General features: G+C 32.3%; 2 protein-coding genes across 4 annotated transcripts; one reads left to right on the top strand and one right to left on the bottom strand.

Moving 5' to 3' along the window:
- Window positions 1–165: 165 nt before the first annotated feature.
- LOC126688379 (carbon catabolite repressor protein 4 homolog 3) lies at window positions 166–5,644 on the bottom strand. 3 transcript variants are annotated; one of them, XM_050383049.2, is made up of 13 exons: window positions 5,287–5,644; window positions 5,017–5,183; window positions 4,864–4,929; window positions 4,719–4,771; window positions 4,558–4,639; window positions 3,931–4,017; window positions 3,540–3,632; window positions 3,395–3,427; window positions 3,136–3,248; window positions 2,154–2,262; window positions 1,803–1,888; window positions 1,630–1,714; window positions 166–387 (listed from the first exon to the last, which is right to left on the bottom strand). In XM_050383049.2, the coding sequence occupies exons 1-13, from the start codon at window positions 5,558–5,560 to the stop codon at window positions 292–294; spliced, it is 1,344 nt and encodes a 447-aa protein (XP_050239006.1). In that variant the 5' UTR covers window positions 5,561–5,644; the 3' UTR covers window positions 166–291. The 3 variants fall into 3 exon arrangements, with proteins under 3 accessions (XP_050239006.1, XP_050239007.1, XP_050239008.1); XM_050383050.2 differs by lacking the exon at window positions 3,395–3,427; XM_050383051.2 differs by lacking the exons at window positions 4,864–4,929; window positions 5,017–5,183 and having other exon boundaries at window positions 5,287–5,640.
- A 5,824-nt stretch (window positions 5,645–11,468) lies between these two features.
- On the top strand, window positions 11,469–17,412 carry LOC126687539 (uncharacterized). Its single transcript, XM_050382100.1, has 8 exons — window positions 11,469–11,574; window positions 11,800–11,857; window positions 11,964–12,066; window positions 12,633–12,692; window positions 12,808–13,716; window positions 13,774–15,213; window positions 16,960–17,090; window positions 17,328–17,412. The coding sequence occupies exons 1-8, from the start codon at window positions 11,469–11,471 to the stop codon at window positions 17,410–17,412; spliced, it is 2,892 nt and encodes a 963-aa protein (XP_050238057.1).
- The last annotated feature ends 2,524 nt before the right edge of the window (window positions 17,413–19,936 follow it).

The following is a 19,936-nucleotide window of genomic DNA, read 5'->3' as shown; positions in this document are numbered from 1 at the left end:
TATAAGTGGAGTATAAAAAATAAAGAGCAGAGTAAAAAAATAAATGGTTGACACGCTTGGGGTATGTAAATCAAGTTAAAATTTTAGGGTTATTAAATGTTAATATTTTTCTAATCTAGGTAATTAGCTAATTCTCTCTTTTTAAATCAACTAGAATTTTGTAAATGAAAAAAGTCAATAGGTATTTTTTAAATTATTTTTATTTTTTTGATAAATGGTGTAAATTCCTCTAAAAAAACTCATTGTGTTAAAAAGAATTTATAATTAAAATTTCACTTAATAATGTAAACTTCAGGTCAATTCGTCAGTGATGAGGTGGCTGCCTTCGCTGGCGCCGGGAATAAACACAAACTCAGAAACCAAAGCCAAGTGGTCGCTTCCCAGCTCCTGTAAAATCAACAAATTCATGTTATTTTCATATACATTAATATAACCAAGTAATCGATCTAAATCATATTTTAGCTTCTTGTAAGGAAAATGTAATTTAGACATATGATACTAAATAGAGAAAATTACACTCAGCACTTAATTATCAAAAATAATTCCAAAAATATTTGAGTATCTTTTTTTTTTTTTCTGTTAACACTTGATCCCATCTTTTTATTTCATCTAGCACTTGATTCCACCTTTTTATTTCATCCAGCACTTGATTTCACCTTTTTATTTCATTCAACACTTAACCAAACCTTTTATTTCATCCAACATTTAACTCTATTTTTTTATTCATCCAACATTTAACTCCATTTTTTTAAGATTAAGAATTTAGATTTTAAGATTTTAGAGTTTTATGATTTTAGGGTTAGGATTTAGCATGATTTAGGGTTTAGGATATAGGGTTTAGTATGATTTAGGGTTTAGGGTTTAGCATGATTTAGGGTTTAGGGTTTAGCATTTAGGATATAAGCTTTAGCATGATTTAGGGTTTAGGGTTTAGCATGGTTTAGGGTTTAGAGTTTAGGATTTAGCATGATTTAGGGTTTAGGGTTTAGTATGGTTTAGGGTTTAGAGAAATAAGATTTTAAGTGTTAGGTTAAATGTTTTTATTAAATCAAGTGCTAGATGCAATTTATTTTCTTTTGTAAGTATTGTCCGCAAATAAAAATGAACATAAGTATTTTTGAGAATATTTTAACAAAATCAAGTATTTTTCAACTTTTCCCTACTAAATTTCAAGTCCCATGCATAGCAGCATAGGGATATAATCCAGTCGAGACATGAACACTATAAATCTCGAACTCGACTTATTCTAATATTTGAGACTCAAAATTCGAAACTTGATTCAAAACTCAATCGAGTTTTATTAGGAGATCGAGCTTGGAGATCGGAAGAATAATTGAAGGTCAAGTTCAACTCGAGTCGATTATTATAAATATTTTAAAATTAATTTTTAGTATAAAAATAAGAATATTATCATAAACATTTGAAGTTATAAGGATTAATAAAGGGTAAATCAATCAAAAATCAATTAGGATCACAAGTTTATCAAGCCGAACATCTTAATACTCGAATTCGAATCCGAATTGAAAATCGAGTAGCTCGAACTCGAGCTCAACATTTGATCAATTTTATTTTTTGAGTCAATTCGGAATTCTGACAGTGAATTCACCCTGGCAAAAAGGGAGTGCTTACCTTGGATGGAAGGCCTCCTGTCTTCCTGAGTATATCAAATGATAAAGTGTCCAGAACTCGAATAGGTACAACACCATCTGAATACCTGTGTTCCATACAACAGATCTCATAGTTCTATCACTAATAAACAACATCAACACTATTAAAGTGACTTTTGGAAGCAAGACAGTTACCATAGATAGTCAACCGTGCCAAGAAATTTTGAGTGGTAGGAAGTTGCTACTGGTTCTCCAGTTAAATCCCTTGTTCTTGTAGATCCCTGAAAATATTTTTGTATTTTAAATTTATAATCCGCATTTTCTTTAAGCAACTTTGCATAGAGGAAGAAGCACTCTTGAGCGATTAAACGGTAACATGGTGGTTATGTTGCGAGCTCTACATTTTATCATTTCGTATCTTTTTCCGGAATTTTTTTTTAAAATTCTGAAATTTTATATCATTAATAATCTATCTATTATTGGCAAAAGTATTGTTCTGTCTTCTACTTCAGTATTTCCGCACAACATTGCAGGATGGAAGCTCACCTTGACTGTGGCATAGGAGCTCTTAAGCTTCAAAGCATGTGTAACTAAATTATAGTTGCTGTCGCCAGTTGCAGTTTTAAGCTCCTCGTCACTCCAGCAGTTCAGAAATCTGAAATGGAAAGAACTTTAGTACTTTTCAATTTGTTACTAAAGGGATTAAATGTGCATGTGCATGTGCAGTGGCTACAAGCTGCATCAATAGGCATTCTGTTACAAGCAGCGGCCTCGACAAAGAGCGAGAATAGTGACAATAGGCAATCAAAAACAAGAAAATTCAGAACTGCAGCATTTCAATCCTAAACTCGAGATGGTCAAGTGTCAAACCATACAAAAAATTCTAAGATATATGTTTAACCCCTATCTTTTTAAGAGACAGGTCTCTAAACCAAGTGTTAGAAATTCCATTATATGAAGGTGCAAATTACAAAATGAAATTTCCGTTGTCGTTGTACTTGTTTTCCGTCCTTTCTTTTACTTTCTTTACAGTACTGCTACTTAGTAAAGAGAGAACAAGAAAAAAGAATCTATACAGTAAGGTGGCATCTTAAGGATTTTCTTTTGCCACCATAAAAAAATGTTTTCAGCATGCATTTTATTCCGTACATATAGCTGTGACTGCAATAGGAAATAAGGAAGCTCATGTATCCAGTGTTTTAAAAACTTAACCAGTGGCCGACCAGAAAAGACATCAGGTTCACAATCCAACTGGTTGGATAGGTTCAATCTGCTGGTCCAACAAATCTGTTAAAAAATCCATTTTATTCATTTATTTCATGGAATACTGGTTTTTTACTGGTTTAATCGGTTGAAATTCTGGTCAGTCTGTTCTGGATCGATCAATTCCTGATCTCACAAGAATTTTTCATTCTCCTTTCTTTTCAGATTGGACCAGCCACTGGTAACAAATTACTATTCAACGTCTCAGCGAGAACCTTAATGAGAAAGGGCACCACCAAAGTAAAGAGAAGTGAAAAAGAAATACCCTTCCATCAAAGATAACGGATTGCTCATTTCTTTCTCAACACCAAAAACTTGGGGAGGGTGACAATTCCTTTGTCCAGACATCTCTCTTCTGCTGTATAACATTACATCTAGCTGCATATATAGATAGCATACCTAACCTCAATTACATACATAAAATTCACTACTTATTTCTGATTCCGCATACAGTTTTTAAAAATGATAATGTTCCACAGTCAAAACAATTCAAATTGATTAGACAACATGAAAAATATTTTCACCTCAGATGAAGCAAAGAACTCGTATATTGGACTCTGTCAAGAATAAGAACAGACTTTAGGCTAATTATCAAGTGTACCCCGATTTAATTCTGAACACACAGCAACAAGCATTGGAAAAAGAAATGAACTTATGGTACTGCTGTACCTTAGGAGTACTATTGAAATCACCAGCAAGAATTACTGGTACATCACCCCATTTCTCTGCAAGGATCTGCGCCCTTGACAAAAGATTACGAATCTACAGATCAAACAACTCAGCATTAAGAATGTGCATCTTCAGATGTCAAGTAGCCAAAGTTTAACCAAAAGGTTATCACTAATGGCATTTCTACATATTGTTCAATTCTCAGCGACTCTGTATTAGCACATATAAAAATTTATGCAGTAGCTATCCGACAAACACACATGCAGAAATACTTAGTTTGCATAAAGGGAGTTGACTTTTATTGACATCATTTAAGCTATGTATACTAGGAAAGGTAAATCATAATAAATTTGTGCACAAAGTGAAATATTGACATAAGAGAACTACTTACTTGACCTAATTTAACTTCTCCTCGACTCGGGTTATAAAGCACATGGATGTTACCAACCAATAATCTTCTTGGTTCAGCTTTGCAAGTCTACCTGTATGAAATGAAGTCAGGCACAGAAAGAAAGCAATACTAAAATTTACAGAATATGATATATGAGACTTAGAAGCAGCATTAGTTGATAGACCGGCCAGGATGCTCATTGAACATTACGTAGGAGACGGACAATGATGCAAAGATAACAAGAATGTAGCATGCCAAAGATAGAACATTTTCCTTTTTCATGTAATACTATCATCAATTAATTACTCAAGACAGCACATAACAGAAATTGTTTGCACAGTAATAAGCTTCGCAAAGCATTAGAATTAGCCAATATAGTAAAACACTGTTACTCTCTATTGCAACTTGCAAGTTCTACGCATAGTAACAAGCCTTTAGTTACCAGGAACTAGTACATTCCATGTCGTGGTATGGGTACGGAATGGAATACGCAACTTACCTTAACACGAGTAGGATTTGTTGGTATGTCAATCGAGATCATAGTATGACTTGAGGTATTACCAAGACATCTCTTTCCCATACTACTTAAAATATAACAGTACCTAGTGGAAGTTTCTAAATAACTACCTCAAAAACAGAGAGTTGGGCAACATTATCCCGAAGACCAAGTGCCTTGAATTCAATGCTTTCTCCTTCTAATAAACGCAATCTAATTCGGAGCAAGAACTCTTTCAGAAAAACAAAGTAACTTACGAGCGACAAATAAACATAAGCCATAGTTTCCTTACTTATCAGCTTTCCAGAACATGGCGCAACCATCAACATTACCTCCTGTTCGTCCCTGCCACCACAAGTAACTAGTTTAATCACCCCGAAAATAATCTGCACACAAACCATCGATAACCGAAACAAATCAATCAAGGAAATGCTAACCTTGAAAGTACCAGCATATCCAGCTTTCTCCATAACCATCAATAAATCAAAATACTTATCCACCTCCTACCATAAGGAATAGCATCCATAATTTCAACTAGTAGCATGACACAAGTAAAAAAACAATCAAAAATTCTGAAACAAACGGCTTACTTGCAAACAAATGATATCAGGGTTTAATCCAATTAATTCATCACAAATAAGCTTTTTCCTATGTGCCCACTTCAGATAAAGAGGGTTAACATCTGTGTACAAATCCTTGTGTTTCAAAGCATTTCTGTCTGCTAATATATTATATGACACAACAGTAAACCGTTCACCTAAATCAAAAAATACAAATACTAATTAGATTTCAAAGAGTTAGTGACTTGCAATCAAAGAGCTACAAAAACCAGGACGGATCTTTCTGAAGCAAAAAAAGACCTTGGTATGCATTTGGTTGATCAGCTTCAACCCAGTGGCGGGAAATTTCAGGAGAAGAAGCTCCACCGAACGGCCTGCGATTAAGAGGGTTATAGGAGGCTGCCGGCGACGACGATGAGGAGGAGGAGGAGGGAGAATCATATGTGGTGCAGCAGGGGATGATATTGCTCGTGGGTGGTTTGTAGAAGAAAGAAAATGGTTCACGTTTGTTGGAGACATGGCTAAAGAAAGGGGCAGAGGGGGTAAGGCGAGAAGAAGAACATTTATATGCCATTGATGGGTTTCTTTTGTTGGAAGAGGAAAATGAGAAGAGTTTGTAAATGGATGCTTAGTTTAAAAGCAGTGGCATAGAGCCGTTCTGGATAGAGGAGAGCCAAAATATCAACAACAGTTCTTAATTATATATGAAGAAAGGATCACTTTACCTCCTTACTTGCCACAAAATATCAAAAACGTCCAAAAATAGAAAATCGGATCACTTATATTCTGAACTTATCAAAACCGGGTCAAAAAACTGACGTGCCACCTTAATTCGAGAGTGAATTTTTAATTAATTATATTTAAATACTAATTAATTATAATTAAACTTTAATTAATCTAGGTGTTTTTTTGAACCTTTTTTAAAAAAAATTGAATTTTTTTCAGCTCCAGTGAGGAGGAGGAGGAGCCTCCTCTCCGAAGAAAGGAGTTGTTGCTCCTCTACTCCTCGTTTTGGCGAGGAGCTGCTCCTCGCGTTCATGATGAATAGACCTAGATGGGTTTGTTTCGAGATGCTCGATTCTTTGGCTTATCGAATTTTTTTATTTTTTTCCAGCGAAAGGTTTAGTCTTTTTCATAAATCGTTTTAGGTATTTTTTTGGTTTTTAAAAATTTATTGATAATTAATAGAAATTAAATAAAAAAATTATTATTTGTTAAATTATGGAGTTAATTTGATATGTAAAGTTTTAAATTAAAAGGATTAAATTACTTTGTAAAAATTATTATGTATTAATTTAAAATGTTAAACAAAAATTAAGAGCATTTTAAACCTTTTGTTATTAAAAACTACCTTGAAGAAAAACCATTATTAAAATCAGAGAGTGTGTCTCACTCTCTCTCTTAGGTGAGGGTGGGGAGTGTGTTTTTGACCTCATTTTGCCAAATTTAGAGTATAAATAATTCTTTTTTTCTTACTTTTAACTTTTTTAAAACTTTATGCCACAAAGGGGTAAAGTAATCCTTTGTTCAATTACATATCAAAAAAGGTTCAATTTTCCCTTTCAACTTAAAACAAAAGATTAAGTAAGTCTAAATTTGTAGTTTTGAACAAACATCTCCTAAAATTTTGTATTTTGAAAGAAAACATTTTTAAAATAGAAATTTTAACTCATTTTATCCCTTCAGCTTTAAATATTTTAATAATTTATTATCATCTTAATCCTAATTGCTCCAATTATATTTTGCAACCTTAGTAAAAAGGTAAATAAACAAAATTATAAGTTGTTTTTCTCCAAAACCACGAACTTGTACGTAATTGATATTTTGCACAAAAATAAGAGAGAAATGAACCTTTATAGATTTTATATCTTCTAAACTTAGCACAAAACATTAATTAAAGCAAAACTTGTGGTTTTTAAAGACAAAAATTCTAAATTTAATATTTTGGCTCCTTTGAAATTTTATCCCTTCACCTTCAAATTATTCAATAATTTTTCGTCACACCAGCTCCAATTTGTATAGAATGCTTTAGTTATTTGTTTGTCATCTCATTTAAGAAAGTAAAACGAGCCAATTGTAAAATTTAGGTGTTTTCTTTTCAAAATCATAAACTTAATCTTAGTTTTTTTTGCCAGATTTAAAGAACAAAAAATTTTGTTGGCCAAAATGTATAATTTAACTTTTAATTAGAAAAATCCATCTAAAAGTCTTTAGTAATCAATTTCAATTTTTTTGGTTTTTTATAATTAGGTTAAAGATACAAAAAAAATTAGATTATTTAAAAAGAGCACATAAATCTTTTTTTATTATTATATAGACCCTCAGCATTTCTAAAAATTGCAAAAAACTTAAAATTTTTAAAAAGAGCATTGACACTTTTTTTTTGACACTTAACCCTTCACATTTTTGGTTATTTTCAATGATTTCTTTAAGTGGGGGATTCATTTTCACTAGTTAAAAACGTTGAAGGCCTAATTGGCCCAAAAAATTAAATAAATTATGTGTTATTTTGATAAATTGAAGGGTTTTTTTTGTACCATATGCCTTTTAAATATTATTTTAAAGTTATGGTCCTTAATTGAATGATGTTATGCCAGAGAATGAAAATAAAAGTATAACGGAAGCAAATTTAAATTCACTTTGTGTGACGTATGAAAAATCCAATCTAGCCATAATAGTTTTGTAATGTTAAAATCATGAATCAGCGCGAAATCCTAACATAGAATTTTGGTCCTAACCTTTAAAATTCACCTATATTATAAACTAACGATTCAAATACCCAATTGTTACCTCAGCGATGTTTATAACTCCATTTATCACAACCAGTCCGAAAAACTTCATAGAAAATGTTAATTTCCTCGACGTTCGGTCATCCTACTCAGGGACGGAGGCACAGCTTGCTTGGGAGAGGTCCTGACCCCTCCTAACTTTTTTTTTATAAAAAAAATAATGTTGAAATTTTTTAAATTAGAAAATTATAAAGCCCACATTACAGAGAAAAAAACAAAAATATTCCAAAATATATCAAATATTATACAAATAGCCAAAACCCAAATTCTTTACATTCATGACAAAATAAAGAGAAAGTTTACATTTTCTAACCAACCACTAAATAATAGACACATGGCACATTTAAAAGTAAAAGAAAAGTTAAGAAACATGTTAAACAGCTGTCAACAGGTGTAAAAACGCGTCAGTAACGCGTCTGACACGCGTGTCAGAAAAGCGTGTTAGTCACGCGTCAGCGCGTGTCAGCATATCAGAATTATTTAAAGAAGTATCATTTCTGTATCTTTTATATATCGTTGATGTATCAAAACATATTTGCAGCTCAATTTCAGTATTTATGATTTTATTTGGTTAATTAATCAGCCAATTTCACTAATTAGGCAATTGTACTGAATTTTTATTATTGGATAAATCTGTTTCAGATCTCCAAAAATCAAGAAACTTGGATTAGTTGAGGATGTGGTTTTGTCATAATGGGTTCTTTAAATAGGGATATGTGAATTACTTTTGTTCATTGAAAATAATGTATCAGCGATGTATCTACAATGTACCAGTTTCTTTAAAATCTATTTGTTAAAAATAATTATTATGAGCTGGAGACTGTTTCTGTAAGTTATAATAAATGGTGTATCAGCAATGTATTAATATTGTATATATAATGTATCCCTGATGTATCGAATATGTATACATAAAAACTGAACCAATTTAAATTTTAGTTAGAGATAGCTAAAAGTTTAAGACAAATCAAACAATATGTTGTTAATAAGAGCATATGATTTTAAAAGTTATAATTTATAGTGCATCTATAAAATTTATTTCGTTAAAGTAATAAAAAAAGATATAAATATGTATTTATACTATATCAGTTGTGTATTTATGATGTATCAGCGATTTGTCTACAATATATCAATAGTGTATATACAATGTATCATTGATGTATCCAATATGTATTTATATAATAAATTGAACAAATAACTATATAATGCCTTCATTAAATTTATCATCAGTTGAAGTTAATTTTACACATATAAGTTTATATCAAAAATGTAAATATGTATATTTTTCTAATTTACATAACAAATTAAATCTCAGAAATAATTCGGATACATCTCATAAACAAATCATGTATATTTTAAAAACATTTCAGATACATCTCAGAAACATCACAGATACGTTTCAGAACTAGCTCAGCTACATTCTTCAAAATAAAGAAAATAGACTAAACTTTTTGCAAAAAAATATTAATGAAATCATCAAACTGCAAAATAGGAGAGTAAAATCGGTAAGTAAAAATAGATTAATAGATATAATATAATACATACAAAATTATAAAAATAATACATTTCAGATACATCTAATGAACAGATAAGATACATCTCAAAAATAATATAGATGCGTCGTTGATAGGAGTAAAATTACTCCTATATTTCGAGTAGTTTCTACGCATCTTTAATCGCTTTTATCGTATTATTCATACATTATTTAGTATTTTTTTATGCTTTATGGTGTGTGTTAGTGTTTCAAGGATTATTTAGTGATTATGGAGCGCTTTGAGCTTAAAGAGTATGAATCATGGATTAGATCGAAGTCGTGAAGTTTAGGAATGAAGAAAGCACATTTGCAAACATGAAAATCTGATCCCGACGCATTCATTGGCAATTTTGTAGCAGTTAATGACTTCAAATGACTTTATGTTATGCATAAGAAATAAAGTAGACATCTTAAGCTTTCCAGCGGTTCAAGAACCGACTCATTTGGAGTTTTCTACATCGAGTTATGAAGTTTTGAAGTTAGCAGTTGTGCAGTTGGAATTGGGTCTCGAACGAAAATTTAAGGTCTCGAACGAGACCTTTGAATTTTGCTCACAGAGAGTTGTTTTTCGAACGAAAAAAGCATCGAAACTTCAAATTAAATCATGTCTCGAACGAGACATGCATTTTCTCGAACGAGACATGCGAAAAAGGGCTGAATCAGTGTCCGAATTGGATTCTTCTCCTATTTCAACTTCAACGCAACTCCTAATCCAATTCCGACTTGTATTTGGAGTTATTTTATTATTCATGGACTACCTCCACTATATAAAGGCATTGTAATAGCATTAGTTAGAAATCAATCAATAAATTAGACATTAGATTACATTAGTTATAATTTAGTTTTTATTAAATAGTTTTTAGTTTAGTTTTTTCCAGCAGTTTATAAGTAGTTTATAATTAGTTTCTGCAAGACGATTGTTGAAGATTTCAAGCTTAATCAAGACGATTCTTTCCGAAATTGACAACTCCGGTATTTATTGTTTAATTATGCTTTCTTCTTCATCATCCTTCTTGTTTGGTTTCAGTTTTAATATGAGTAACTAAAACCCTTGTTCGAGGGTTGATATGAACTTATAAATTGGTAATTACTTGAATTGGATAGATTAGTGTTAATTCGTGTCTTAATTATTAATCTTATTGCTTGGATTAAATTAGCTACTTAGTTCATGAGTTTGTGTTTAGTTAACTAATTGAGAGATTGTTAATTAAATAGACATATATAATTAAAGAACTTAGAGGAAAACGCCGTGAGAGCGGGTTGGAATTTAGGTAATCATTGAGTTTGCTTCATAATTATAATTTGATTATTTAATTCAGTTTTAATATCGTGACAGCGAGTTAATAATTGGTTAGTTAATTAGGTTGTGATTTTATTCGGATCTTTGAGACTTGATAGGGCGGGATTCGGTGCTTTACAATAGCTCGATTCGCGATAAAATCACTAAAAAATCTTATTCCATTATTTTACTTATTTATTTGGGATTATCAATTCTTGATCTTTTTAATCTAATTGTTTTAAATCATATTTTATTATTTGTTTTTAGTTTATATTAGTTTAATTAAATTACAAAATTCTATTAATTTTTCTAGCTAGCTGATTAAAGAATATTTGAAATTAGTGATTAAGTTCATTGTCTCTGTGGGATCGATACTTGGTCTTCCAAGTTACATTACTTGCACGATATCGTACACTTGCGATTATTTGCCAACAGTCGTATAATTTCTAAAGAATTATAATATTCTACATCTCAGAATTTTAAAGTAAAACGAAGTATTTTAAACTTTTTACAATCAAATTACAACTTTTTTCGCATCAAAATAGCTCCGCGAAATCAGGCCTATGTCATTCCTCAAACATTCTAGGAACCATTTAGCTAACTCATTTTGTACATATCTAGAGATAATAGTATTCCAAAATAAAACCAAATCTCTCTCAGACATTCTATCAAACAACTTATATGCATCACCAAACAACTTATTATGAATTGCTTATTCTCAACAAAAGACAAGTGAAATAAGTTACTAAAGAAAATTGGATCATAATTTAATAACATGGTTTAAATTAAAGCAGTAAACAAGCGAAATAGGGTCATAAGATTTATTTGTTTAATGAAGTTCTTGTTTAGCATTTATTCCAGCCACAAATTGAAAAACCTAGAAATGCCAACATACTATTCGACAAATACCTCCTTCACAATACTAGAAAAATCCTTAGCCATAGATTTGGGCTTCATTACATATATTCATGTTGTGCATAATATTCTCAGTACACTAACATATTATATCCCCTCTAATCAAATAAAACAAACCAGCTTACACCACAAGCCATATAATAACTTATAATCTCCACAAAACCCATCTCTAGGCTCTAGATACCAATTTTTTTTTGTCAACCAATTTTTCTTCGTCAACCTTCAAAATACTATTCTCAATTAAGAAAAGCTTTACAGAATGTGTAGAATTACCACAGATTTCATGGGTTTTGCTTAAGATCGAAATAGCTTAAAGATTAAAGCATTCTTTATTCGTTTCTCTGGTTTCCAAACTCAGTATGCGGTGCTGCCTTTGACGGACTGACGACGTTATTGTGATGTGTTATTGTCGCCGACGAACAAGCAACAATCCGATCTATAACCACTAGTGTCTATGCATTAGCCGATCGTCGTTGAATTCTCTCAGAGTAAGTGTTGTCCAGTTACAACCATACGCCAACAGTTATACGTTCGCCGGTTGGTGTACAGTAGCAGAGATAGAGAAGGTTAAAATATGAAATTATTTTAAAAGTTAAGTCATTAAAAGTAAAACATAAAAGGTTAGAAAATGTAAAGATAATGGAAAGTTGACATTGGAGAAAGAATTCCCCGTGTTTGTAATTTTTTGGTAATTTTCTCCACATTACATATTGGCCCCTTCCATTTTTTTTTAAAATATGTTATCATTATTGGGCCAAAATCCATGTTCAAACTCTTAGATTAAATATATCTAATTTCTTTTGGTATTTCACAAATATGCAAAAGGTCTCTCTAACCTTCTCCAAAAAATTAATTCGTCATCAAGGTATGCTTTTCACTTTTCTGGGTTCCTTTAACTTCTGCATAATTTTCAATTATTATAGCATTTATAGTTGTTGATTTTGTTTTCTATTTTTTCTATAATTTAATATTTTGGTTTTAGATGTTTATAAGATTCCAATTTAGCTGGTGTAAGATGAAATTTACGACATAAAAAAACCATTTTTCTGAAAATGAAGTATTTAGTATATGGTGCGAAAGGATATATTAGTGATTAAATTATGGTTGGGTTTTTTGTATTTAATTTTTGCAGATGGGAAAATCATCTACAATTGATGCATTTTATAAAAGGGAAAGTGCTGAAATTTCAACAGTTATTGGGCAGTCAGGTCCTTCTAACCCGCATGAACGTCTTAAAAAAATTTTAAGAGTTGAACTGATAGAATCATTCGATGTGAGTTCTATGGAACGTGATTTAATTTTTGCAGATGGGAAAATCATCTACAATTGATGCATTTTATAAAAGGGAAAGTGCTGAAATTTCAACAGTTATTGGGCAGTCAGGTCCTTCTAACCCGCATGAACGTCTTAAAAAAAATTTAAGAGTTGAACTGATAGAATCATTCGATGTGAGTTCTATGGAACGTGATCCAGGATTACGCCCCCAAATATGGCAATATACTCCAAACAAGCATGACGAGATCCGTAGAGCTTATATTAAAGCAGGCGCTTATCAATGTAAGCTTTCTCAATATCCTAAATCTGGTGAAAAACGTGGTCGCAGCTTTCAACAATCATGGTTTCATCTATTTCCGTCATGGTTTGAATATTCTCCTAATAAAGATGCTATATTTTGTTTACCATGTTACTTGTTTCACAAAAAGGATGGACCTTCAGGATCAGATGCATTTACTGTAAATGTATTTATATCATGGAAAAAAGTGGAGGATGGTAAAAATTGTGCATTACTTGCACATGTTGGGAAAGATATCACTTCTCCTTATCGAAATGCAGAAAAGGCATGTGCGAATCTAATGAATCAAGCTTTACATATTACCCATAGCTTTCAAAAGTTTAGTTCTCAAGAAATTATAGAGAATAGACTTCGATTGAAAGCTTCAATTGAAGCAACCTTGTGGCTTGCATTTCAAGGATGTCCTTTTAGAGGGCATGATGAGTCTAAAACATCAATCAATCGTGGAAATTTTTTGGAGTTACTAAATCTTATGTGTTCTTATAATGACAGAGTAGCAGAAGTTGTGAATAAAGCTCCAAGAAATGCTTCATACACATCACCAACAATTCAAAAAGAAATTTTGCAAGTGTTGGCAGCTAAATTAAAAGATGCAATTCGTGAAGAGATTGGTGATGCAAAATTTTGTATCATTGTTGATGAAGTTAGAGACCAGTCAAAAAGGGAGCAAATGTCAATTGTATTGAGATATGTTGACTAGGATGGCTACGTGAGAGAGCGATTTTTTGGGCTTGTGCATGTTAAGGACACCGCTGCATCAACATTAAAAGAAGGTATTTTTTCTGTCCTTTGTCATCATAATCTTGATATTCAAAGTATTCGAGGCCAAGGTTATGATAGTGCAAGCAATATGCGTGGGGAATGGAAAGAGTTACAAGCTTTGGTTTCAAATGAATGTCATTATGCTTATTACGTTCACTGTTTGGCGCATCGATTACAATTAGCCTTAGTTGCTGCATCAAAAGAAGTCATTCCTATTCATCAATTTTTCACTCAATTGAACTTCATCATTAATATTGTCGGAGCCTCATGTAAGCGTAATGACCAACTTAAAGCTGCTCATGCTGCAAATATTGCTCATTTGTTAGAGATTGAAGAACTTGAAAGTGGAAAAGGGCTTAACCAAATTGGGGCTTTGCAAAGGGCCGGGGATACTCGTTGGAGTTCTCACTTGAAATCAATCTCTAGTTTGATTAAGATGTTTAGCGCAACATGTGAAGTTCTGTTAAATATTATTGATGATGGAACTACTTCTGCTCGGCGTGGAGATGCAGATGCTGCATATGAGGTGCTAACTTCTTTTGAATTCGTTTTCATTTTGCATCTCATGAGAAATTTTTTAGAGATATCTAATTTACTTTGTCAAGCTCTACAACTTCAGTCTCAAGATATCTTAAATGCACTTCATCTTGTTTCATCTACTAAGTTGCTTATTCAAAAATTAAGAGAAGATGGATGGGAAGAATTAGTTTTAACGACTAAATCTTTTTGTGAAGCTGTTAATATACTTGTGCCAGATTTTAGTGTTATTTATGTTGCACGAAGAGGAAGGGCTCGCCATCAACAAGATAAGTTTACAGTAGAACATCATTATAAAGTTGATATTTTTAATGCAGTGATCGATTCTCAGTTGCAGGAATTGAATAATAAGTTCAATGATCATACAGTGGAGTTGCTTACTCTTTGTTCAGCTTTAGATCCAAGAGAGAAGCGCACAAAATTCAGAGTTGATGACATTTGCAAGTTGGTGCAAAAGTTCTACCCGCGAGATTTTGAGGAGTACGAGATGATGCAATTAAGGGTACAATTTGAGCATTTTAGTCATTTGCTATTGCTTCCTGATTTTGAGTCATTATCAACTATATCTGACTTGTGTCAATGGATGGTGAAAACTAGAAAATATGAAATGTATCCTCTGGTGTACAAAATTGTAACTCTTATTCTCACGCTTTCAGTTTCTACAGCCACTACGGAGCGGTCCTTTTCAGCTATGAATATATTCAAGACTATGCTTCGTAATAAGATGGAGGATGAATATCTTTCGGATTGTTTGCTAGTGTATATAGAAAAAGAAATTGCAAAACAATTTGAATTAGATTCGCTCATTGACGATTTCCGCGATCTGAAAGAGAGACATTCTGTATTTTAATTATTAGTTTGAATTTTAAATATTTGCCAATTATTGGTTTATTTTTTTTAATATTTTGTTTTTACTAATGAATGTGATCGACCCCTCTTGTATAACAATCCTGGCTCCGCCCCTGATCCTACTTCAAAATTTCCAAAAACCATTTGTATATTAGTACTTTAGATGCAAGCCTTATAGTTGTATATGAAATCATATTGATGTTCTTGAGGTGTTTCGACAAGAGATTAGGATTAAAGACATGATTTTCGGGTTTATGGCGTGAAAGCATAAGAGGTGAGCTTATACTCATTTCTTTCAGTCATTAGGTCTATTTATAGACTTGGTGCACCAATCAGTGGGCGATGACATACTTTTTCCTACGCTTGTTATTCGTTCTCTCTATCCAATTTTAGATATACCTTTTTGGAAGCACTATATCCTTTTTTTATCAAGACTAAATAATTAAATGGGAGAAATCGTCATTTTACTACAGTGTGCTAGTTTTCTGGAGGCATTCAAACTCTATTTCATGTAACTCCCCAAAATAAACTCAAACAGTCACAAATTAACCTCATTTTATAAAGTTATTATACCATCTCATATCCCTCATTCACATCAATTTTCCTTCAAAAAATATACAAAATTCAATTCCGCTCAATGACCAAATCGTTTAATAAATTGTAATTACAATTCCTCTCAATACCTCAATCAATCGTATAGAAACTCGATTTCGTTACAAAATCGTATATGCATTCTTATCATGCAATTTTCATATTTCTTCCTTCTTATACTAAGAATACACGAGATTGAATATCGATTAAGGGCTAAATCGATTTATAGATTACAACAACATTTCACTTTGATTTCTCAATTGATGTTATGATAATTATAAGTTGTCATAATAAATTCCTATCTTTTAGTTTAAATAGGCTTAACTACTTAAAAACCACTCACCTTTAATACTTTTTGCATTTATATCTTGACTTAGAAAAAAATTCAGTTGTATCCTTGTTTAGATTTTTATGTTCACCGCGACCCTAAATTTCAAAAAAAAAGATGATTTATTGAGAGGAATTGTTAAAGGTGGGTGGTTTTTAAATAATTAGGTCGTTTAAATACTTAGTTATTCTACTAATTAGCAAAGAAATGTAAGTCTCAGACTTATTTAGGAAGTAGTTTTATTTATTTCTTATTTAGTGATAGTATATGTTTTATAATTAGAAAATGATTCTTATAAATACTTATTCTAATAAGGACTCTTTTGGATTACCTATTATAATAAGGAACATATTCTTCTCTATTTAAGAGAAGGAATTTGGAATAAAATCATCAATAATCTCAATTAAAATTTGGAAAGAGAAGTCCTTTTTTTTCATTAATAATAGGTCGCTCGAAGAAAGATGGAAATAAAGGAAATCTAGCATATTTCTCGGTGAACAGACCCGTGAAGAGATCCTATTCACGGGACCATAACAATCTGGTATCAGAGCCGATCGTCATGGATGATCATAACCAATTGTTAACCAAAGTCGAAGATTTAAAAATGAGAATGGTGGAATCCAATTAGAAAGTGGGTCAAGAGATTTGCGAATTACGCGAGATTGTCAAGGCAATAAAACTGATGGTGGAGCTACAATTTCCAGACAAAGAAAAGACACGGGATAATGAAGTTGTGTTAGAAAATAATAGCCAAAACTTAAACAGGCAACCAATAAAAAAATTGGAACATCTTTTACAGTAAGATTTTCTAAACTGTAGTTTCCCTCATACAATGGGAAAGAAGACTCTATAGGATGGTTATATAGTTCTGAACAATTCTTCTTCAAGATAAAGACTGACGAGAGACAGGGAGAGAGAGAGAGAGAGTTTGACAGCCTTCCACATGGCAGGTGAAGCTCAATTATGGTTTTGCAAACTTGAACAAGATGAGCCGGAGATTGCATAGGAACAATTTAAATCCTATTTTGTTTTAATATTTGGACCTCCATTAAGCAGCAACCCACTAGGAGAGCTGATCAATCTCAAACAAGTAAGAATGCTGGAAAAATATTAAAGTCAATTTAAAACCCTCATTGCAAGAGCAACTTCAGTTCGTTCAGACTAACATGTAGAGATGTTTACTGCAGGTTTGATAGAAGCATTATGAGTCGACGTGGAAATGCAAAATCCTTCAAACTTGGTGACAACAATGAACTATGCACAGGCTTTTGATAGAAAGATACAAATATATCGTGAAATAGGAGAAAATAATTTTATTATCTCATTGGCAGCCCCAAAACCATTCGTAATAGCTACATCTTCAACAACTAGCCAAGAACAGAAAACACAAGACAATAATTTTATATCTCATCTAGTTTGGTAAGACTCGATCATTTTCTCAACTAACACTTGAATTTCTTGAACACCTTAAATTTCTCAGATTTCTTATAAAAAATACACTCACATTTTTCTTGTATAATCATCAATGAAAGTGATAAAATACATCCTTTTCTAAATGTCTTAGGTGTGATTGGACCACATTTTTTGGTGTGTATTAACTCGAGATTTTTTTCTGCACGATATTCTGCCTTTTTTTAGAAATAAGGTCCTTCTTTGCTTGCTGAGCAAACACCATTCAAAAAATTTGGTGGTGTAGTCCATGTCTTGTCCATGGATCATGTGCTTTTTAGCTAAATTGTAATACCCCAAATATTTTAGAATAATTAAGTCGTGCCACGTGTCGTGAATTCCAATAAATTAAATTAAGAAGGATTTAATTAAATTATATCGGGAATAAAGAATAATAATTATTGCGCGGATTGGTGGGAATTAAGAAAATAACTTCGGAAATTAATATAAAATAAACTATAAATCTCGAGATAAGAATTATTTCGCCAAGGTCCGCGAAATATTTTATAATAATTAAGGTAAAAGTCTCGAGTCAATCAGAGACCTTTCAAAATTTGGACGCGGATGCGTTTTGGGTTAATTTGCAAATTTTAAGAAGTTTAAGGGCTAAAATGAAAATTAGCCAATTAAGCCTCAAGAATAGAAATTAGAGGATTATTGATGGGAAATAATAGTTTTAGAATCGTATTATTTATTTGAATATAAATAATACGCACGTAATTGAGTTTAAGTAATCGTTAAGTTTAATAGAGAATTGGTTTAAGTTAAAGAGTTCAAGGACCAAAGTGCAAATTAGCCAGAATATATAATTCCTTCAGCTGAAGGAATCATCCAGAAACCATCACTTTCATTTCTTTCGTTTCTTACTCTCGCTCGTTTCATACGGTTCCTTCAGATGGGGAATGCCAAACCCATTTTTGAGATGGGGAATGCATTCCGAGATCCGACGCGATGTATTTCAGCTTGGTTTTGACCTATGGACTTTGAAAAAGTGAAATTTGGACCAATACATGAGAATGGATTCGGGAAGAGATACGATTCATAAACGAGTTAGAAACCATTTCTCGGAATATTGCGTGAGGAGCACAACTGCTAATAAGTTTAGCGTGTCGTGTCTCGAGTCTAGAGTTAATCTTAGAATAGGATTCTGATATCAGTCAAATGTTTTAAAAAATTGGTTTTAGATCCGGCGAGGCAAGAAGCAGCTGGACCAGTAGTTCGGGAAGCTTGACGTTCTAAAGCCCCGACGTATTTTGGATAAGCGTTTTCAGTGAGTTTATACAATTTGCTTTTAAAGTATTTATTCAAGCAATTGTTTTATATTGCTTTATGTTTTGAATTGCATGTTTTTATATGCGAAGTTTTATATATGAATTGTGCATACGCTTAATTTGAAACCAGTATTGATCCGATGGAACGTGCTACCTATTGGGCGACAATAGGACTGTGTGATCACCAGTTTTGATATAACTCAGCTGGGAGCTGATGATGAATATGAAATTTACGATTGGGTTATGATTTCGATACGCAGAGTGAACTCGGCTACGGTGTAGCCTGGAAGTCCCCGTATCTAGTGGCTGGGCCACCAGCGAGTTGTACTCGCAACTGATATTCATGATTGGGTTGATTGATTGATTATTAATATGTTTGAGGATTAAGGTTTCAATCGGATCCTGTACTTGGCTACATGAGGTTTGAACGTTATTGCATTATTTTACGCTTTATGTTTTATATGGATACTTATTAGTAAATGTATAAACTCACTCAGTATATCCCCATATACTGACCCCTCACAGTCTTTCTTTCAGGTCAAAGCGATTTAAAGGATGGACTTCCTTTCCTTCTTCCGGAAGTCTATGATAGTGAAAGAGTATGTCAAAGGATGTTTTCCTCGTAGAGCTGCAGTAGTCGGTAGATGTCTGTATGTAATGTCAGGTTTAAATTCAAACGGTATATTTAAATGGGCAACTCTGATTTGAGATAAAAGTATATATATATATCATAATTGTTTATAAAGAACGTATTTTAACCGTTTGATTTCGGTAACCAATTTCCATGAGTGGAATTGGTCAAGATGTTGATTAGAGACAGGGCAGTGCTGGACATGAGTTGTCGCTCGGTAAGACCCTAGTCTATAATAATGATTCGCGATGATTTTCAGAAAGTAGTAAAGATGTTTTGGTACTTATGATAATAAAGTTTAAAAAGGTTTTCTGAAAATATTTTATATAAAATAATATATTTAATTCGCGAAAAATTCATAGTAGTTTTAGGCTTGCTACGGGTTCCGGAGCTACCACTCCCGTTCCCTAGCGCCGGTTTCGGCTCAATAAATTGGGTCGTGACA

Source organism: Mercurialis annua, linkage group LG6, assembly GCF_937616625.2.
Source record: "Mercurialis annua linkage group LG6, ddMerAnnu1.2, whole genome shotgun sequence".
In the NCBI taxonomy this organism is placed as follows: domain Eukaryota; kingdom Viridiplantae; phylum Streptophyta; class Magnoliopsida; order Malpighiales; family Euphorbiaceae; genus Mercurialis; species Mercurialis annua.
Note: the sequence above shows the minus strand (reverse complement) of the source record. Positions and strands in the feature narration are given on the sequence as shown.